At 49.0% G+C, this 20,848-nt stretch overlaps 9 protein-coding genes across 9 annotated transcripts; 5 read left to right on the top strand and 4 right to left on the bottom strand.

The window, feature by feature from the left end:
• Positions 1-78: 78 nt before the first annotated feature.
• Positions 79-2,942, bottom strand: Aud_010769 (C2H2 type zinc finger domain protein; the record flags this gene model as incomplete). Its single annotated transcript, XM_043295600.1, has 8 exons — positions 79-196; positions 270-307; positions 407-1,561; positions 1,626-1,727; positions 1,781-1,825; positions 1,876-2,085; positions 2,139-2,666; positions 2,862-2,942. 8 exons carry the CDS (start codon positions 2,940-2,942, stop codon positions 79-81), a joined length of 2,277 nt encoding a protein of 758 aa, XP_043151535.1.
• A 1,366-nt stretch (positions 2,943-4,308) lies between these two features.
• On the top strand, positions 4,309-6,181 carry Aud_010768 (putative MFS transporter; the record flags this gene model as incomplete). The annotated part of the gene is made up of 6 exons (XM_043295599.1): positions 4,309-4,560; positions 4,651-4,733; positions 4,803-5,047; positions 5,101-5,267; positions 5,324-5,997; positions 6,049-6,181. 6 exons carry the CDS (start codon positions 4,309-4,311, stop codon positions 6,179-6,181), a joined length of 1,554 nt encoding a protein of 517 aa, XP_043151534.1.
• Positions 6,182-7,368: 1,187 nt separating this feature from the next.
• On the bottom strand, positions 7,369-8,515 carry Aud_010767 (fumarylacetoacetate hydrolase family protein; the record flags this gene model as incomplete). The annotated part of the gene is made up of 5 exons (XM_043295598.1): positions 7,369-7,576; positions 7,641-7,737; positions 7,805-8,120; positions 8,190-8,428; positions 8,488-8,515. 5 exons carry the CDS (start codon positions 8,513-8,515, stop codon positions 7,369-7,371), a joined length of 888 nt encoding a protein of 295 aa, XP_043151533.1.
• A 590-nt stretch (positions 8,516-9,105) lies between these two features.
• On the top strand, positions 9,106-9,636 carry Aud_010766 (uncharacterized protein; the record flags this gene model as incomplete). Its single annotated transcript, XM_043295597.1, has 3 exons — positions 9,106-9,238; positions 9,303-9,352; positions 9,463-9,636. The coding sequence occupies 3 exons, from the start codon at positions 9,106-9,108 to the stop codon at positions 9,634-9,636; spliced, it is 357 nt and encodes a 118-aa protein (XP_043151532.1).
• A 1,385-nt stretch (positions 9,637-11,021) lies between these two features.
• Aud_010765 (uncharacterized protein) lies at positions 11,022-11,891 on the top strand (the record flags this gene model as incomplete). Its single annotated transcript, XM_043295596.1, has 1 exon — positions 11,022-11,891. The coding sequence occupies one exon, from the start codon at positions 11,022-11,024 to the stop codon at positions 11,889-11,891; it is 870 nt and encodes a 289-aa protein (XP_043151531.1).
• A 678-nt stretch (positions 11,892-12,569) lies between these two features.
• Aud_010764 (putative alpha/beta hydrolase) lies at positions 12,570-13,748 on the top strand (the record flags this gene model as incomplete). Its single annotated transcript, XM_043295595.1, has 6 exons — positions 12,570-12,754; positions 12,806-12,845; positions 12,901-13,025; positions 13,090-13,285; positions 13,355-13,658; positions 13,717-13,748. 6 exons carry the CDS (start codon positions 12,570-12,572, stop codon positions 13,746-13,748), a joined length of 882 nt encoding a protein of 293 aa, XP_043151530.1.
• Positions 13,749-14,073: 325 nt separating this feature from the next.
• Positions 14,074-16,770, bottom strand: Aud_010763 (uncharacterized protein; the record flags this gene model as incomplete). Its single annotated transcript, XM_043295594.1, has 1 exon — positions 14,074-16,770. One exon carries the CDS (start codon positions 16,768-16,770, stop codon positions 14,074-14,076), a length of 2,697 nt encoding a protein of 898 aa, XP_043151529.1.
• Positions 16,771-17,280: 510 nt separating this feature from the next.
• rvb2 (RuvB family ATP-dependent DNA helicase reptin) lies at positions 17,281-18,808 on the top strand (the record flags this gene model as incomplete). Its single annotated transcript, XM_043295593.1, has 3 exons — positions 17,281-17,289; positions 17,344-17,790; positions 17,855-18,808. The coding sequence occupies 3 exons, from the start codon at positions 17,281-17,283 to the stop codon at positions 18,806-18,808; spliced, it is 1,410 nt and encodes a 469-aa protein (XP_043151528.1).
• Positions 18,809-19,139: 331 nt separating this feature from the next.
• Aud_010761 (uncharacterized protein) lies at positions 19,140-20,507 on the bottom strand (the record flags this gene model as incomplete). The annotated part of the gene is made up of 1 exon (XM_043295592.1): positions 19,140-20,507. The coding sequence occupies one exon, from the start codon at positions 20,505-20,507 to the stop codon at positions 19,140-19,142; it is 1,368 nt and encodes a 455-aa protein (XP_043151527.1).
• Positions 20,508-20,848: the final 341 nt, after the last annotated feature.

Raw genomic sequence — 20,848 nt, 5'->3', positions numbered from 1 at the left:
GGTCTTGGTCTGTTCGACATTCTCCACCGTCTCGGTCTTAATGCCAACATTCTTGACGTGCAGACCCTTCTCACGAGCCTATTCGATCAGGTGGTCCAGCTTCGAGTGACCGGGCATGGTATGCCATGGCTTCGGTCCGTTCTTGCTGAGCATCTCCTTCACTTCTTCGAGGGCCTTGCCGCAGGTCTCCGGGTAGCTTCAGGACATTGTTAGTGGTGGTCCCGTGCTGGAATGGTATTGAATCAATCTCAATGAAAAAAAGGACCTACGTCAAGAACACCTGGATCGCGGCGCCGATGCAGAGAACCTTGAATACTATGAACAGGGGGATCAAACATATGCATACAGCTCATATACAGATCGGTCATAGTTATCCTCAATGGCATAGTCTGATCCATTGGTCCACAATCTCCTCCATGTCGTGTGCGATTCCCCATTGAGAGATGAGGCAGCGGAACAGCTTTTGCATGGAGTTCATCTCATACAACAAATTTCGAACCGCACCAATACCGGTTGGGGAGTCCGTCCGAGCTTGTTCAACGAAGCGTCGAGTCTCGGAGGAACTCGACCGTCTGACACTGTCGCTTCCGAGGTTAAGATCAGAGAGCGAGAGAAGAGCATCCTGCCATACAATTGTATATGGAAGGTGAACGGTTGCGACGCCTGCTAGCGAAAAGACCACATAAATCGTTGCCGCTGCAAAAAGTGAGCTCGGCATGTGGATCACATGGGCCCGGCCCCTGGGCAGTTGCTCAATGATATCCTGGATGGCAACGGCGTGCAACAAGGCGCGGCGAGCGTCCTCTGTGTTCACCCACTTCACCATGTCGAATCCGGGCCTCAGTGTCCGGGCACCTCCAGAGACTTGCTGGGAGATGTTGTAGCGGGAGCAAACGTGCCTACAGAGCACTGTTGAATTGATCATGGTGTCGAGACAGATGGTATGCCAACGCAACAGAACCTCTAGTCGTTCCGGAGCGGAGAGGTGGATGCTCAAGTTAATAGTTTCGTGGACCTGCGCCAGAGCTCTTCTCACGTCAGAACGACTAGGCACACCAACAGCTGCGAGGTCGCTTTCATCCGAATCTGAGACAAGAGACTGGAGGCCTTCTAAGACTACACGAAGCGCAAAGGCAGAAAACTGATAGTCGAGCGGGCGAAAACTGCCAATTGGAGGAAACAGAGAGCGAAACACCAGTCGGAACGACGGCTGTTCCGTCTTTTGACAGCGCATGTGAGCCAACCATTCGTCAGAGTTACTGGCGTCGAACGCAGCCTCACTGCTAGGAAGGATAAGTGGATTGGCGACATGTCGTGTAGATGCCCCGTCACCCGACATTTGCGCCACAAGGCCATCTAAGATGTGATATGCGAGCAAAGCACGCTGCTGTATTTCTCTCGCAGCCCAGACTCGCCATTGGTGATCTTTTTCGGCTTGCGAAGAACTGGGCAAGGGGAGGTTCTCAGCAGAGAAAGGTTCGCTGTCTAACATGCCACAGTGCCTTGCCCAGAAAAAGCCGAGGGAACGGAAAACCTGACTTGTTGTACGTATCACTCGATTCTAAAAAAATATGCCAAGATGTTAGGGGTCGGTAAACGAATTTACATGGCAGAAGAATGACCACCTTTGACAATGCACCATAGATCTGCCCCAGAAGGGCTGTGATGAGCAGCTGGACACCTTTACAAGCATCATATGGTCCGCGGTGTGTAATTAATGATTGCCACTGGGAAGGGTCAGTATTCGGGCCGTGGACACGGCAGAGTATTGCATTCTTACCGAAGTAGCAACAGCAGTATGAGCCAGTCGCCACAAGGCCTCACCCTGTAAATAAGGTTCAGCGCTGTCAGAGATAAGAACGGGTGCCATGCTACCTTTGCAACTGAATCCTTAGGCCCGAGATACAAAGAGCCAAGCGCCATGGCGTTTAGCAGAAGAGGGTGAGTGCACTCGCGAAACACAAAGGTCGCCCGGTGCAAAATCGGAAAGGTGGGAATGAACCTCACAAAGAACATATGCAGACATTCATCGAGAAAGACTGATGTGATTGAGGTTGCCTTGATGGCCGCTGTCACACTCGAGGACTGCAGAAGAATTAGTTCTTCTGCAAGCGAGAAAAAACCGCCAGAATACCTACTGAGCTGGTCACCATTTCCGTCACATCCCTCACAGCTTGGTGACTACCACCTGAGGGAATCGTGCCTATTGAGGAACTCCGGTCATCAAAGGAGTTGGGAGAACCGAAATTGATCGTGTTGACGTCCTGCACCACAGGAGGAAATGGAAGTGTTCCCAGAGGCATCTGCCAATGTTCTGTCGTATCTGACGACATGATGCTGTGGAACAAATTCTCGGAGTCAGGCCATATCAAGGTGAAGTCGAGATCTGAGGTAGCCTGCTGGAGTCCAGACTGCTGCTCAGATGGAGGGGCGTTCCATGTGTGACCAGGTGTAGAGGTGGGTGCCACACACTCTGTTGCAGCTCTTGTGGTATCCCAGGGAAGGGCATCCGGGACAGTAGTCTGGGGAGGTAGATGTACAGCATTGTCCCCTTGGGTAACTTTGATTGTGGGAGTTGAGCTGCTTGTCCGAGTATGGAGCTTTTCATGGCGAGTGAGAGCATCTTGGCGGGCGAATGGTCGACGACATTCTTTACACACGAACGGCTTGGATCCAGTATCTTTTACATCATACAGTCAGCCGTCAGGGCCGTCAAGAACGCAGAGAAATATGTCAATCATGTAATCGAGTAACATATGACTGGCAAGGCGGAGATGTTATCTTACGGCAACGTTCATGCCTCTGTTTACCGATGCAATTAGCGGAGTCCCCACAACGATGCGAGAATGGAGAGTAACTACCCTCAGATGCTCGGCCTTGGAGAAGGCCTTTTGACACACTCGACACACTAAGCTCTTCATCCCTGCTGCTGTGGTGGGCATGGCTGACGATGTGGGAGATAATAATGACTACTTGGTTAGAGGCAATGCTGATAAAGTCACATTATCGTGAACATCAACGCCGCTGTCTGCATGAGCGGAAGAAGATGGGGAACTGGGGCGAAGCGATTCAGACACTCGTGGGGAAGTGTACAGACGGTTAAAGAAGTGGGGACGTGTGGCAATAGTGTGCAGAAGGAGTGCGCATAAGCCCAAATTCAAGGCACATGCTGCCTCACACCTCAGGCAGCATATGGGCCTCTTACGACTGGGTAGGCAGAAGCACAACAATATTAAATCTCGAAGCGGATGCTGCATCAACTCTCCACGGCTCTGGCCCGGGCGATCACATATACTGGACTAATCATTTAATTTGTTGTCATCTCACATTATCGCAGTAGTCCACTTCGCTCATTTCTGTGTGCCTTGTGCTAACGAAGTCCGCTGTGGCATCCTCCACTTGGCAGTCTTGAAAAGATGACTTGATCATCGGCTCAGGATTCGGCAAGCGATGTTCGGCTTCGAAATCAGGCTGAACGAACCAGACCCAGGGCGAACTCAATCGCGCCGAGAAAAGCCCTGAAGAGCCAAGTTTCGCCTCACAAACTCAAAAGGGCATCGGCAACTACGCGAATCAGCTTGCCGTTTCTGGGGCTTCAACAGCAAGCAAGCTAATAGTTCATTTTTGTAAGCCTCATATCATGCAGAGTATTCGCATAGTCTGATACAGGCTTGAGTCGATTGACTGATCGAGAGCACTGATTAACATCTGGGAATGTGCGCGAACAGTGCGACGTGGAATTTGGGTCCATCTTTCAACCCGCTGGCTGATTGACACCATAATACGACTGCTACGGGTCCTCCTAGCCGGAGTCAAACGCCTGAGCACGGTTCGTCCAATCAATTGGCTCGGCTCTATCTAGCAAATTGCCGTCTTGACGCCGGGACTGTCAATTATCGGCTTTCTTACTCGTCCTTCTCGATGACGTGCCGTGGGGAGTCCTCCACAATCCGCGTCTTCTGCTCCATGGAGAGCTCCCCAACTGGACCAGTCTCTGGGGGGGGAAAAATGGAATTACCCCGGAGAGGAGGTCAAGATGCCGAATGATAGGTCATTTCCCCGTGAGCACGACCCGTGGAGATTTCCACATTCTTTCGACTAGAAATCTTCTCTCTGTATGGCAATAGCATGTTTCGATTCATCCTTGTTATCTCTCATCCTTTCCCCATTCTAGCACGCTCCCTTCTCCGAGTGTCTCAACTGTCCAGAAACGCAAAGTCACCCGTAAGACTATTCGACAACTAGAACACATATATTGGTTTCGGTATCAGAGTCTTTTTAAAGAGAAGCAAAGTCTCCGTTCGAGCAATGAATGCGTCTATGGAGCTGCGGCCGCACCGAGCAGACGATGATGTTTTAGAGACCTCTCTGCCTGCAAAGGCCGACATCGATCTTGTGGAGAGCACGGAAACTGGCATCCCTTCCAAATATGCTGATATAGTGGCCTCACGTCTCTCCGGAGCCCATCGGGATTTCCTGATGGAACATCATGGCACGCTGGATCTCGATCCTATTCCAAGCATGGATCTTGCAGACCCTTATAATTGGCCCGCATGGAAGGTTAGTAACCTGGACGTATTTTGACCATGATAAATGGAGGACATGTACCACCTTGTGGCCTATACTGACTACCGACTATTACACTGCTAGAAAATGGCGAATCTGATCCTAGTCGCTTTTCACGCATGCATGGGTACCTTTGCTGCAAGCGGAATCATCCCAGCCTACAGCATGTACGCTCCTTGATAATACTTTTGAAGCCGCCCTATGAAGGTCTAGTTGCTGATGAGGAATTCCAATAGCATCGCCGAGGATTTTGGCGTCTCCATCAACAAAGCGAGTTACCTTACCTCCCTTCAGATTGCGATTCTGGGCGGAGCGCCATTGTTCTGGAAACCCTTGTCTCAACGCTACGGACGTCGCCCCATCTTCTTGCTATCATTGATTTGCAGCTGTGTCTGTAACATAGGATGTGCCAAAAGCTCCGACTATGCATCAGTCGCGGCCTGTCGAGCCTTGCAAGCTTTTTTCATTTCCCCGGCTTCCGGTAAGGCGTGTGTAGACGTGTATGAAGAAGGCCTGGGCTGACTCTTGTGTAAGCGATCGGAAGTGCTATTGTGATGGAAACAACTTTCAAGAAGGATCGCGCCAAATATATGGGAATCTGGACTCTAATGGTCACAGTTGGCATTCCTTGCGGCCCATTCATCTTCGGCTTTGTTACACACCGTGCTGGTTACGTGTGGATTTACTGGGTGCTGGCAATGGTTAGTTAGACATATTCACCACAGGGCTCACAAGCGGCTATTGACCTTCATCACAGACCAATGGCGGTCAATTCATTCTGTACCTCTTCTTCGGGCCAGAAACTCGTTACATCGGCGGCGATGAAAACCCGAAAGAGCCCGCCTGGAAACGAGAATACCTTTCTTTGCGACGCATAGACCCAACTGCCTTTACGTGGTATGAGTTTGTCAAGCCTTTGGCGATGATCATGCAACCATGCATTGCCATACCCGCTGCGGCCTATGCTATGGTCTTCTGCCTAAGTAATGTCTTGGCCACCGTTGAGGTACCGACGCTTTTAGAACGCAGGTGGGGCCTCAACCCAGAACAACTGGGACTACAGTTCCTTGGTCCCATCATTGGATCGGTAGTGGGAGAGCAACTTGGTGGCAGGGTGTCTGATCTGTGGATGAGACAGCGAGAGCGCAGGACTCGTAAGAGGCCTGAGCCGGAATACCGCTTGTGGCTCAGCTATATTGGGTATATCCTATCCATTGTCGGTCTCATTGTCTTCCTTGTATGTACCCAGTTTTCCGGGAACCACTGGGAAGTTGCTCCTATCATCGGCATTGCCATTGGGGCCGCTGGCAACCAGGTAGTGACCACGGTGCTCATCACGTTCGCCGTCGACTGTTATCCTGAAGAAGCCGGAAGTGTTGGCGTCTTCATCACGTTCGTCCGGCAGATTTGGGGATTTCTTGGGCCGTTCTGGTAAGTTGCGTTTTCAATGAGTCGGCTATTCACGGACTGATGGGGATACAGGTTTCCGGCTATGTTCGAGAATGTTGGAGTCGCTGCCAGTGCTGGAGTCGGCTGTGCACTGATTGTGGGAGCCAGCATCATCCCGACGTTTATCGTTCACTGGCAAGGCAAGAAATGGCGTCCCAGCCAGTGATGAAGGACTTTCCTGGACTTTCTCGTCATAAAACGGCGTGATTTCGGGAGAAGAATACCGTAGTAGGTTGTTTTAAAACAGAGCAGATGATAGAATGGGACAGGTATCTATTGAGGTTGGGTTGGCGAATGGATCAATCGGAGAAGAGAATGAGAGATAACAATCATTAAAGAAAATCACCGAAAGGCGCGAAAGGGAGAGAAAGCCAGCACAGTCCCATTATGAACGTTTATATACTCCGGAAGGGTTTTATGTTAGTCGACCCCCTTCCCGAATGACAGGCCGATATCAGACCATCAGGGAAGTCAAACAGACCACGTCTTAGTGGACCTTTACGGCTGCCCGACTGTCGGTTTCGGAGGTCCGGAATGTCAAAAGTTTACTCAACTCGGCGCATCTACATGAAGACAGCCTTAGTTAAAGGGACAATCTCATTTCTCAAACAGTAGTATTAGATGTATGAAGGCCTGGCGCCAGTTCTCCTGGCATAATCGCGAAGCTTAACCACCTCCACCGAACTACGAAAATGCTATTGTTGACACCTCAGGCAGACGGCTACACATGTCAACCATAGAGTTACAAAGTCCTCCCCGGGGTATCCACAAGGCGGACAAGCTTAGCTCCGCGCGGGATAAAGATATACCCAAGTGGATGTCTGAGAGCAAAATAAAAATTAACAAAATAAAATGCCGATGCGAATTCCCTATCGAATGGTCATTCATAGCAGGTCTCAAGTCGCTGTCGCGAAAGCGCTGCTATGAAATAATCCTAGAATGAGGATATAATCCGTTCAGTAATCTTCAAGCTGGCGATGATTGGCTTTTTTTGATTCACTTTTTTTCTTTGTTGGCCACAGCGCTCGGCATTTAGTGGTGTGTGGCATTAGTGAGTGTCGGCAATGAATGGATGGACGCGTAGTGTGTGGAGACTAGTGATTCGGTGACGGTCTGGGCGCGTGGGGATACATGGGAGACGTATAACAAGCATTTTATCGAAATAAGATCCAGATATCTAGACGTTATGCATTCTAAATACGCACAGGATGCACCTAGCATTATCCAAATTTTCACAGGACTGAGGACTGATGCAATTGGCCTTTGGCTCGGCTTCTTTTTTCGTTTTGTGAGAAGATGTAGTATGTACAATCCTTCTGGTCATCGACGATTCCAAAGGACACATCCTCCCAATCATTGCTGGTGCTCGATCTTCGTGATCAGTGTTCCGACATGAGGGAGTAGCTCAACAGCAAACTCATCACCTGCCGTTAAGAACTCCTTGGGATTCTTGGCCGCTCCGACACCAGGAGGAGTACCGGTCAGGATAATGGTACCGGCAGGCAAAGTTGTTCCCTGCGACAAGAAGCTGACGAGTTGAGGGACGCTGAAGATCAAATCACTATTGGAGCACGAGTCAGCGTGGGAACAAGCAGTGGGTTCGTAGCAATTTGGTGCGCTCATACGTCAGATGGCAGTCCTGCATGACTCGGCCGTTCTTCAAGCCACGGATTTGAAGCTTGCTGGCATCGGGGATAAGAGCCGAGGAGACAAGGACAGGTCCTAATATCAAGCACGTCATAGTCAGCACAACAGTTCCTCGAAGTTTTTAAATCGGCGGGATAGCTACCAATGGGGCAGGAGGTGTCGAAGCCCTTGGAGAAAGACCATTGGCTTTGGTTCATCTGTGATGTCCGGCTGGAAACATCATTGGCGGCTGTATAACCAAGAACGTAGTCCAGAGCCTCCGACTCGCTTACATCCTTCGCATCACGGCCAATGACAATAACCATTTCTGACTCGTAATCGCCCGTGTTGTCGACCTGTGTGATCTTGGGAAGAATAGTCGGTGCCGGCCACGGGTCCGCAAGCGCGGTGGACGGCTTCAGAAATAGAGTCGGTACATCGGGAATAGTCAACTTCATCTCTGCAGCGTGCGACACATACTAATGTAGAAAGAATTCGCAAACGGTCAGCACAAAGCTACATCCAAACCAAGTGTTTGCGAGACTCACATTCAACCCAATGCATCGAATGGATCCAACCTCGCTCTGCGCCAGAGGAGAAAGGATCCGCTCAATTATCTCTATTGTCTCTGTCTTCTGGCCTGGGTTGAGAACAGATGTGCCGGTGAATGATCGTACAGAGACATCCTTGCCCTGGTAGACAGCCAAACCAATATCCACCTGCGGATCTACTGGCTCGCCGATCAAGATCTTAGCAGGGTTAGACCTGGGAACAAAGCGCACAAGGCCTACATAGTGTTAACATGATTGTGCTGGGATAAGCTCAAGATGCGTGGATAGAACGTACGCGAAAAGGTGGAGGCAATCTTAGACATGGTCGTCGGGCGTAGAGATGAGGTTAGACGGATTTAGGGGGTATCGCAAGAATAATTCAGGAAGAAGACCGGCTCAATGTATCTTGTGAGATCCATCCTTCATTATGAAAGCCCCTCGCAGGACATTTCTACCCCGACACCGGTGCGGATGCATTATTGCTGAGGACTCGGAGTCGTGCCGATGACAGCGAAGGTGGGGATGTTAGAGGAGGGGCACCAGCAGCAAAGTGGGAGATGGGACTCGGGAGCAGAGAAAGTGCTGTTCAAGAACTCTAAACTTAGCTGCAAAGTCCAAATGTTCCTTTTGTCGCACTGAATGAGTTTCGATATCGTAATGTAATTGGGTCGTTTCCAACACTTAAGTTCACCAGGCCCCAGAGATCCCCACGTTGGATTGTGGGGATGTCACCATTCCTGAGGGGCAATGCGGATAAAACTACTACAATAGACAAACAGCGTGGTTATCTCCGAATATTGAAGGCTTGCCCTTGTTTAAAGAGCTGGGGAAATCGCTGCTCGCAAAAAGGCACCTGTTTCAATATCTTAGTTCGAAATTTCATTCGTCAATTCATCACGAATCAAACGTCAGAATGGCCAGCCCTAAAGGACCTTTCCGTCTTGTTACTGTCAACACTGCTCCTGAGAGAGCCAAGCGTCTTATCGGACGTGTTGCCGATACCCTCAAGGACCGATATACCATTATTCATGTGGACAACTGTGAGAGTAAGGGCGTCTTGTCGCTGAGAATAACCAGGGTCTAGGAGTGCTGAATGTTTCATCAATGTAGAAATTGAGGAGGTCGCTCCTAAGGTGAAGGAGCATATGCCTGACGTTCTGGTATGCCGTTTATCATGCATCACATATGTTCCACATTTTGCATATTATTTCTTCACGACATTTCATGAATGCTAGGATTTCAGACCTAATATGCTTTTTTTCGACTATAGTTCAGCGCCTCCATGTGGACGGCCGAGGAAGCCCGCCAGATCCACGAGATCGCCAGAGAAATCAAGCCCGATATCAAGCTGCATGCCATTCCTACCGGTCTCCAAGTGGAACGGGGTCCCGATGCCATTGTCGAATATCTATGCGAGAAGGTGCCACCACTTCTGGATGTCTAGGTTACGGATTCTGAGCTTCTCTTTCGACGATCGACCATTTGAAACCAGCGCCATCGACCATGATTATGTCTGTTCCTGTATATATTTCCTGTAACAAACCGCAGCGAGCTGAGTGAGCGTTAGCCGGCTTGTAATTTCTTGTAATGCTTAGCATTCAAAAGCTACCGATAGACGATTGTTCATTGGTTTACAATGCCTTACTGAATCAATCAGATACTACGTCAGGCTCATGATGTCGCCGTACACTGGATAGTGCTTCAATGCTGACCAGTTTAAAGAAGTTCCTTTGATCTGCTCTCACGAGATAGACCATTGTCTATTATGTCTCGCTGGCATACATCTGATTGAAGCCCCACAGTCGAGACTTGGTTGAACCAGGATATTCCAATCGAGTCCGGTGCAACAAGAACCTCTTAGTCTCTGGACGCCAGTTTTGATCTATAAGCCTGGGAGGCTCATGGTTTCCTATTGTTCATCATAATTATGTCAATTGAACTCTGCCGCATGTAGAGTGGTATACCTCTTCACCACGTCCTTATTATCGCTGTATCACCAGGGGGTGTCACCGTATCACTACCTAATTTGATACACATTAAAGAAATTCTTGTAAAAAGACTTCTAGATATATACAGACAAGGCTTTCAATTCAATCAGGATTTCTGCGTGCAATAGCATAGATTCTACTTGATGAATGATAGTAGAGCATAATAAGTGACTACATAGAGTTATTCAGGCTAGGTATGAATAGGTCGTAATCATTAAAATACTTATTATACATGAAATAAGCAATCAACAAGCTGCCTGGGTTTAAGAACCTAAGCTTACTAAAGAATAGTAGATAATAACTAGGTAGCCAGAATGGATATAAGTACTTAAGATGTATTCTTTCTAGTAATTCACTGCATCTATCTCTAGTTAGTATTATACTATTAGTAACTTGACTAGGTCAAAGGTATATGTAAGAGTAGGTAAAGGTGACAGAGTAGTACCTATTCAGGAAATATATGATCACTTAACAAAATATTCACTTTCAAAAGCTAGAGAATGAGAATGATGAGATTTCCCATGACTCACCCTGGCTGAGCTCTCTATTATATAAAACCATTCTTCTCTCTATTCTTTCTCTCTACTCCATCATCCTCTCTACTCCATCTAGCGAGTAGTCTCCAAGCTCTTCAGCGGTCCAAGGTGAACCTCTGCATCTCTACCTTGAGTTTATTAGACTTCGGCATCAACAGTGCCCAGGTAAGGACTCTATAAGACTGACGTCATTCTTACTGTTGCTTACCCCCTGCTAGTCATGTATCCCCTCCATACGGGAGACAACTCCGCTGCCTATTGGACCTGTGAGCAGGAGAAGAGCCCCAGCTCGCGAAGGTCCAGAAATGTTGTCTCCGCCCTCGACCCAACTTGCACTCACCAATATCTACCCTCGCACCCGAATAAGAAACCCACGAGACTTCAAATCAGCCATAGACAGCAGGAGGGCGGCGCTCGAGGACGGAAGCATCGAAGACTCATACCTGTCGTTCAGCGGTGTTACGCCACAACTTTTCGAATCCATCGAGAACCGCCGCGACACCCTTGGAGCCAACCGAGTCCGCTTCACGTATTTCGCGGATATCGAGACTCTGATCGTGAAAGTACCGTCCGAACCCCACGAGAGAGGCCACGCGATAATAGGCCATGAAATCTTTCACCGTCTGAGAGCGCACATGGCGGTTGCCGGTGACGAAGTCATTCCTGTTCAGTCAACCACATACCATGGAATGGGGGGCTCATCTAAGGAGGGCGACTCGGCGTACAAGAACTTGACTATTAGATCTCAGGCTGCATCTTGGCCCCTCTGGGTGGTCGAGGGGGCCGTGTCAGAGTCCTTTGAACGACTCCGTGGAGACGCGAGCTGGTGGATCAACCACTCCAATGGCGAGGTCCGACTCGTCATGCTTGTCTGCATCTGTCGTAGTAACAGGACCATAAGGATCGAGACTTGGGTTCCGGAGCAGGTACTTCCGCCCCCTGGGCCACGTACCCGCGCGCGTGGTGCTATCCCGACACTTTGGGCCAGGAAAGAAGCGGCCGAGGTCTTGATGGATTTTTCAGCGATTATGCCAACTTATCAAGGGCCCCCGGCCCTTTATTTCGAATTCAGTCGTCTTATTGGTCGTCCGCCGAACCCGCCTGGTGAACGTGATGTGGTGCTGACCCGGCAAGACCTCTTGGAATTGGGCAGGATGATGTTCCTTGGAATATGAATTGTTAATTGCTCCATATCTTCTTGCCTCAGATCATGGCAATACAGGATGCCTTTTCAAAGGAACCTGTGCACTTTCTGGCTTCTTATGGCTGCAGTATTTCTGGTTATTGCCTTCTCGATTTATGATTTCATTTCTTCGACAGTCGGTTCATAGCTTGGCTCTATTTGCTTTTCTTTTTCTGAGTTTCTCTTTAATGATGTATGACTGCTAGAGTGAAAGGACGCAAAAATAGGGTATTAGCTTACCTCTCTATCTACTATGATAATGAAGAGTTCTATGAGCCATATTCATAATACTTAGAGGCTAGGTACTTTATGGGAGCTTACTATCGATAAAGCTGGCTCCAAAAAACCTTCTATGGAGATTGACTTTGAACACACCATTCGGTATATAATGGTAGCAAGGGATGAGTTGCGTTGGGCTATCGAATTTTCCACAAATATCTATCTAAACGTCAAGGGAATGGAACGTCTTCCATATGACGAGTCAAACGAAGAGAATTTGGAACAGGAAACACATATGGGGTATGGAGTAGTACATCACTATCTTCTTCCTCTTTCCCTTTTTTGGAACGATCCGAAGATATCGGCTTAGTCATCGATTTTCTCGGAGTCGGCGGCCTGCGAAGACGGGGCTGTGTTCTATACAACCTTCCATGTTCACCAACAATCCGCAATGTCGTTCGTAAGGATACAAATGAGGGTTGCGCCCAGCATCCGAGCGTTCTCGACGTCTCGTGTGCTTGGGTCGGAGCTCTCGTATCAGGTTTTTGGCCCAGAAAAGGAACAAGCCAGCCGAAATCCGATTGTCTTCTTGCACGGTCTCTTCGGCTCGAAACAGAACAACAGAAGTATCAGCAAGTAGGAGCAGCCTCTGAATCTTGTGATCAACCGACTGACTGGCACGCACAGAGTTCTTGCACGTGACCTCAAACGACAGGTCTTCACTCTGGTCTGTGTCTCAGCGCATCTTAAGGGTGGACGACGGAATCACTGATGATCTTCAGGATTTGCGGAATCATGGTCATTCATTCCATCATAACGAGCATAACTATTCCGTGATGGCCGAAGATGTGGAGAAATTCATCCACCAGCACGATCTGGCTAAGTGTGTCCTGATTGGTCATTCCATGTATGTTTCTCTTCTCCAGAGCTGTTAGGGAGGTCCGACCATACTCAACTCTTCCTGGAAACAGGGGAGCAAAAACTGCAATGACAGTCGCTTTGCAATCATCAGATCTAGTTTCGGCCCTCATACCTGTCGACAATGCTCCTGCCAATGCTCCTCTGAAGAGTGACTTCGGAAAGTACGTGCGAGGCATGCAAGAGGTCGAGGCGCAAGGAATCACCAAGCAGTCGGATGCCGACAAGATCCTAAAGGAATACGAGGATGTAAGTTTATCCCTCTTGCGCTCAGAGCGGGTCGTGGATCGAAGCACCAGACTCACACCAATTGCACAGGCCCTCCCCATACGTCAATTTCTCTTGACCAACCTGGTCCGCGCGGAAGACAGCCAGAAGATGAAATTCCGTATCCCTCTGTCGGTGCTGGGACCGGCTATTCCTGCTATGGCTGACTTCCCCTTCCGCGAACCGGGCTCCGTCACTTATGATGGGCCGACGCTCTTCATCAGAGGCACAAAGAGCAACTATGTCAGCGATGACATGGTTCCTGCCATCAAGAAATTCTTCCCCAATGCTGAGATAGCGGATGTTGAGGCAGGTCATTGGCTGATCTCGGAGAATCCAGAGGCTTTCAGGCAAGGTACGTGTACAATTAGTGTTTATCTGTTGGTTGAGTTCGTTGACTAAAGATGTTCCAGCTGTTGTGAAGTTCTTGCAAGATCTGCCGTAGAGTATTTAGTTTGCATATAGAGGCGGAAGGACGGTGTCTCTGTGCTTATATGTATGTTTGTGCATTATGTGCCACTTTCAGAGTGATTAATGAAGCTCTACTCATAGACACATGTATGAAAAGAAATAGACACCAAGAAGGAAAGCAAAGAAGGAAAGAAGTGGTACAACTAATAATGATGTGACTCCATACAGCAGGACACGGCAAAGAGGTATCTCGGTAATAATTCAACTGTGCAAGGAACAAATGTAATCATGAGAATGGTGATCACTTGGCTCAGTAAATGCTTGAAAACCGACGCTGAACTGTAAACGTGGAAAAATGACTAGTCTATTGTGATGGGTCCCTCCGTGATCAACCTGCGCTTTTTCTTCTTCTTGGACTTTCTCTTGCTCTCTGACGGCGACGCGTCTTCGTTGTCCAATGTATGAGCTGGTGAAGAGAATGTTATGGGAGACTCATTTCTAGCACCAAATGATCTCTCATTTTCATCATCGGATATGGTTGAAGGACGTGGTCGTTTCTTCTTTTTCTTTTTCTCGCGCAATGCCAGCGCAGGATTGGCCTCGGCGATCTCGGCATAGTTAGGGAGTGGGGCGACATCTGATCCTGCAGAGCTTTCTTCTCGCTTGGGGGATTGCATCCCATTTTCTGGGAGAGAATCTAGCGCCTGCACTATGGATTCCTGAGATTCCAAAGAAACTTTGAGCGCGTTAATCTGCTCTGACAAGTCCCGATGATCGGCCGACACGGATTCCTCAAAGCGGCGGAAACGATCATCGAGGGATTGCAAATCCTTTCTATTTGAGGTGATTTCATTCATCGCGATTTTCATCTGGTTGAGGCCACTGGATAAATTTTGGACCTGGTCTTTCAGTTCGCGAAGAGATTCATCTAACTCAATCCTGTTTTGACCATCGACTGCCTCTTTGCCTTTAATATGGTCCTTAATTTCAGAGACATGTTCTCGATATTGCTCGGTCAGAGAGTCAAAGTTGGCGTGTAATTGCTGAAGTTTGTCTGGCAGAGCGCGTACACCTTCTAGCTGTTCTGTGAGAGCAGAGACCTGATGAGCTACCTTCCCAAAGGATTCCCTGAGATGGGATACTTCTGCTGAGCGCTGGCCGACGTCATCTTGGAGATGGTTTACCAAAGCCTTCTGACTATTTTGGGCCTGACCAAGCTGTTCAATGGTCTTTTTCAGAGATGATATTTCTTTCTCGGCCTGATTTTTCAAGGTTGTGATCTGCTCTGCCAATTGGCCTGCGGAAGGGTACATCTCTTGCATGGCAACAACCATGTTCTTGACGACCATTTCGGTGGAAAGATGGTTGTAGCGTGTCTCCAGGGAATGGAGGCCGACGCGCACACTCTCGAGTAAGCGATTGGAATTCTTTAATGCCACGTCAACTGTGTTGATTTTCGTGTCTACCGTTTTAATTTGCTGGAGAGCCGCTGCGGGGTTCCACTGGCTCATTGTCTGTATATCTTCAGCGAGGCGGCTGGAGAGCTCTTTCAATGATTGCATCTCAGCTTTATCCACGGCTGCTGCACGGTCCGACTGGCTCATTTTCTGTATTTCTCCGGCGACGCGGCTGTAGCTGTCTTTCAATGACTGTATCTCAGCTTGATCTGCACGGTCCGACTGGCTTAGTCTCCGGGTTTCGTCGGCGAGGCGGCTGTAGCTGTCTTTTAATGATTGTATCTCGGCTTTATCCACGGCTGCTGCACGGTCCGACTGGCTCATTTTCTGTATTTCTCCGGCGACGCGGCTGTAGCTGTCTTTCAATGATTGTATCTCGGCTTTATCAACGGCTGATTTCTTAATTTCCTCCATTTCTGCGAAATGAAGCTCGTCTTTCATCGCCTGAAGGTCTTGTAATTGCCGGAGTTTTTCTGACAAATTCTGGACTCTCGACTGCAAGGATGAATCAGGTCTGGGAACCTTGGATAAATTGTTTTCGACATTCTTTAAACGCAACTCAATATTAGATGCGTCAATTGGAGCTGTAGCTGGAGCCTCCAAAAGAGTTACCTGGACCTTTTCTATCGGGGCTAGACGCTCATGGATATCTTTGAATTTCTTCTCAAAAGTAGTGGAAGTATCGTCGCTGGCATCGAGACGTTCCCGCTGCGCATCGATACTTTTGTTTAATCTTTCGAGAGAACCTGAATATTCTTCCTGAGCCTTTTGCAAAGAGCTCAGCTTGGCATCCAAGGTCATGGTTATTCTTTTCAACTCCTCAACTTCCGAAGAGAAGTGTTTCAGTACGGTCTCCTGAGAGGGGAATTGAGCGATATCTGAACTGAGTTTATCAACGCGTTCCTTAATCTCCTTTTCGTATCTCATCTGAGTGTTGATAGAAGTCGCATGGTTGCCGGAAGTCTTCTCGAGAAGGACGACACGATCCTGAAGCATCTTTGTCTTGGTCTCTAGCAATTGATATTTCTCGCGACTCGCATCTGATTCCGAATCACCCACTTTCTTCTTGAGCGCCAGAATCTCATCCCGCAGTCTGTTTATCTTCTCGTCTGAATCAGAATTGTTGCGCGGAAGCAAATGCACCCATTTGGTGTTGAGAGTATTTTCTAACTGGCGATAGTGCGCTTGGTGTTTAGTGATAGTCTCATCCATTCTTGTCAACTCAGAATCCTCATCCTTGCGAGCTTGCTGGAAGAATGCTGTGGTCGATGGGAAACTTGGCGCGGCTTTTGCCTTTCGCAGAAGACCCTCTGTCATGTCCTTCTTCTTCAGCAATTTGTCCTTTTCGACTTCCCGAGTAGCTGTGTCAACAGCAGCTTTGATCAATTCTGAGAGGGCGCGAATAAATTGATCTCCAGGAGCCCCATCTTGCCTGTCAATAGGCGGAGAATTGTTCGGTGGCTCTACGCCTAACTTATGACCATTAGGAGGTCCCAATATGCCAGTATCTAGAGAGGCTGTCCTGGCTGGCGCTGGCCTGTTTCGACTGACGAGGCGAGGATCGCGTGACGGGGGGTTAGTTGGATTGTCGACATCCATTTTGTCAGCCATCTATACATTTAGAGGGCTAATCTATGAGAGTGCCCGTCTCTAGTCATATGTAGCCCGCATATGATGGCAATTAGAGGCGAAAATGAGCGTGTGCGCATCTGTATCTCACAAAATTGAATTCTCTCATATCGCCCTCAATTAGGCAACGTTAAAGACATCGACGCGCTGTAAAGCGCGTAGAAGGCAACTTTGGCTGACTCGGTGAGGGAAATCCAGCCCGCGCAGGTTTTTCCGGGAGAAATGAGTAAACAGTCGGAAATAAAACAAAGTGAATATTCTCTCCGTTAAACAGAAATTCGTTGGCCAGCATGGACAAAGGCACACCTTTCGACAGTTCAATATTCTGCCGGGCGGTAAGTGGGGCGGGCTTCTCAAACTTGTGTCTTTCTGCCCCGTACAGCTCTTTTATCTACACTCGCAAACTGAGAAGCTAGGATTGCGCGTTTTATTTGGTATCAGTGGCAGTACAGAGGAGACTTAGCTGAACCACGATTCAAGATGGCCGTGGTAAGTGATCTTCCAGACCTCATGTCCCTTTCATATGACTGATTTAAATCGCAGCCTATCTCAACCGTCGCGGAGACGAAGGAGCTCCGTGGTCTGAATCTCATTGCTGCTCATTCGCATATCAGGGGACTTGGCGTCGATGCAGACTCGCTTCAACCTAGAACATCTTCTCAGGGCCTTGTAGGTCAGGAAAAGGCAAGGAAGGCGGCCGCGGTTATATTACAAATGGTCAAGGAGGGCAAAATTGCTGGTCGCGCAGTTCTCATCGCAGGCCCTCCCAGCACGGGAAAGACAGCCATTGCCATGGGCATGGCACAGTCTCTTGGACCCGATGTCCCTTTCACAATGCTCGCAGCCTCTGAGATCTTCTCTATGGAGATGTCAAAGACCGAAGCGCTTACACAAGCCTTCCGGAAATCCATCGGCGTTCGAATCAAGGAGGAAAGTGAGATCATCGAGGGTGAAGTTGTGGAAATCCAGATCGATCGCAGTGTTACTGGGGTGAGTACATCACTGGTTCTTGATGATTTCTCCTTTCTGAGAATGCGGTTGCTAACCGGTGCAGGGTAACAAACAAGGGAAACTCACGATCAAGACCACCGATATGGAGACGATCTACGACATGGGAACCAAAATGATTGACTCGATGACAAAGGAGCGTGTGATGGCCGGAGATGTTATATCAATCGACAAGTCGTCGGGAAAGATCACGAAGCTTGGACGTTCCTATGCTCGTTCTCGAGATTATGATGCGATGGGCGCTGATACTAAATTCGTCCAATGCCCTGAGGGAGAACTTCAGGTCCGCAAGGAAATCGTACACACTGTCAGTCTCCATGAGATTGATGTCATCAACTCACGCACGCAAGGATTTTTGGCCCTCTTCTCTGGTGACACTGGGGAAATTAGAAGCGAGGTCAGAGATCAGATCAACACCAAGGTGGCTGAATGGAAGGAAGAGGGCAAGGCGGAGATCATCCCCGGAGTTTTGTTCATTGACGAAGTGCACATGCTCGATATTGAATGCTTTTCCTACATCAACCGCGCCCTGGAGGCGGAGCTTGCGCCTATTGTTATCATGGCCAGCAATCGTGGTCAAGCGCGGATCCGGGGAACCACATACACCTCCCCCCATGGACTACCCCTTGACTTCCTCGACCGTGTTGTCATTGTCAGCACGCAGCCGTACTCTGCCGATGAAATCCGGCAAATTCTTGCAATCCGAGCACAGGAAGAAGAGATCGACCTCTCGCCGGACGCTTTGGCTCTCTTGACGAAGATTGGCCAGGAATCGAATCTCCGATATGCTAGCAATATCATCACCACCTCTCATCTCCTAAGCCAGAAGCGAAAGGCCAAAGAAGTTAGCATTGACGATGTGCAGCGCAGTTACCGCTTGTTCTATGATCCTGCCAGAAGTGTTAAGTTCGTCAACGCGTACGAACAGCGGTTCATAGGTGATCAAGGTGCTGTGAACTTTTCAGCTACTGCAAATGGAGACGCCATGGAAGTCTCATAGGACGTTGGTCATATTGCTCCGTGAAGAAGGTTGCACCAAAATCAGGTAATACGGTATGGCAATATGGTGCCGCTTCCGAGAGCGTTTCTCTTGCTCTCTATCCTCTGATTTCGTTCGATCTTTTTGTTTTACGCATCTTATGATGTACGATAAGGCTGGCGCTTCTTCGAGCTCATGTGCATGGTTTGTTTGGTATTTGGGCTTCGAGCTGGGATTAAAAGAACATTTACTTCAATGATAATCATGGCGTTAATATGTCCTCCCAAAGGAGTATCCTATTCCGGAGATTGCACGTAGAGATTCGTTTTTAAGATTATGGCCCAAATCATTATCATAGGAAAGTGGCCTCGCTCGTCCAGTTCCCTGTGTCGCCCACTTTTCGAAATTCGACGCCCTCGCCGAAATACCCAGCACCCTTCCAAGACTCCATCGTCTGGCTGTCATATGGGCCATGCTCGACACCACCGTCTCGAGCGTCAGACCAACGAAATTGCCACATTACAGGCTCTTCTTCGGCAATGGTGGAAGCAGCGGACTCCGAGGGAGGATCGACCCAGTCCTCGCCTGTTTCTTGACGGTACTGTCTTGTGAGCATCTCACGCTCTGTGTCATAGATATCTGTTTGTCCCCGTGTCATGAGGATATCCGCCGCGCCGGTGATGGTCTCTATCGCTTGCTTTCGAGAAGCCTCATTGGGGTCATCTTCTGTCATTTCGGTATCCTCTGCTTGGGCCCCGTTATGCTTCGACCGGTTCTTGTTCTTCTTGGCTTGCCATTTCGGTTTCTTTGGAGCCCCTTTGCCTATCCTTGCCAAGGCCTCTAGAACTGTTTCTCCCCGTTGCAGGTGAGTTATTAGAGTCCTCAGTGCATCGGCCGTAAGAATGCTGTCATTCAATCGATCTCTCTCCTTTCTCTCAGCCTCTCTTTTCTCTGCTGCCTCTTTGGCGCGCCGTATATCCTTTTTCGATACTCCCTCCAGCCAAGAATCGTAGATCTCGTCAGGATCTGCTGCTTTTCGTACATAATTTCCCTGATCGTCAAATCTACCCTCTTCTTGCTCGGCACGCATATTGAACGCATCTAGCAGTGGCGCATGCTTCTTCTTAGCACCAGCACCCAATTCCTCATCCATGCCCTCCTCGACCCTCGCACGGTCTTCGTCTGCAACATCGCTCTCACTTTCCACCTCATCCTCTTCGACTGTGTCCCCTGTTGCGTTTAGATCCGCACGCAATGTCACTCCACCTTTCGATGAAGCCACCTGACCCTCAATCTCATCATCGCGCAAGAAACGCACGGATTTTTTGTTCTTCCTCAGTGCCTCATCGGCATCTATTTCTTCGGCACCAAAATCTTCCTGGAGCTCCGCGAACATGTCGTCGTCTTCAGCGTCATGTTTCGCCCGACTCCTCTTCGCCTTAGCCTCAATCCGCGCGCTGAACCCTTCATTTTCACTGTCCGAATCGTAGCCATCGAGGTTCACGGCCTTGCGGCGCACTTGTTGTCCGCGACGGCCGATCTCGTCTGCGTCTAATACCGGGTCGTCGTCGAGCGCGTCTGGTGCAAGATTAGAGGGGTTCCGTAGATCGAACCGTGGCTTCTTGTGTTCGGAAGGGCCGTTCGGATCGTCTTCATCGTGGTGGTGTGTGCGTGTAAAGTCTTCACCTGCCCGCTTTGGGCGCGGTTGAGAGGACATCATTCTTGGTGGAAACGATGATCAGGAGTCTACTTAGTCTGAAATCAAGAAATAGTTTATCGAATCAGTAGCAGTAAACTTCTCAGAAGCTCAGAAAACAACGGAAGTTAGCTCTATGAGCTTGATGAGAGCTGCTGGTTGATGCTGATTTCCTGTCTTTTCTGGGGTCGGCTCGGAAAATCATTGCGGAGGCATTTGCGTCACTGTTGGTCCAACGATAAGAAGCAGCTGCTCTAGCTTCTATCTACCATCTCCGGCGGCCAACAGTGGGGGATTACTGATCCAAGGTCCAAGATTTCTGTCAGACTTGCTTTGCTGTCTTTCAAACGACGACTTGGATACAC

Source organism: Aspergillus udagawae, assembly GCF_001078395.1.
Source record: "Aspergillus udagawae IFM 46973 DNA, scaffold_9, whole genome shotgun sequence".
Classification (NCBI taxonomy): Eukaryota; Fungi; Ascomycota; class Eurotiomycetes; order Eurotiales; family Aspergillaceae; genus Aspergillus; species Aspergillus udagawae.
This window is presented reverse-complemented; position numbering and strand designations above follow the sequence as displayed.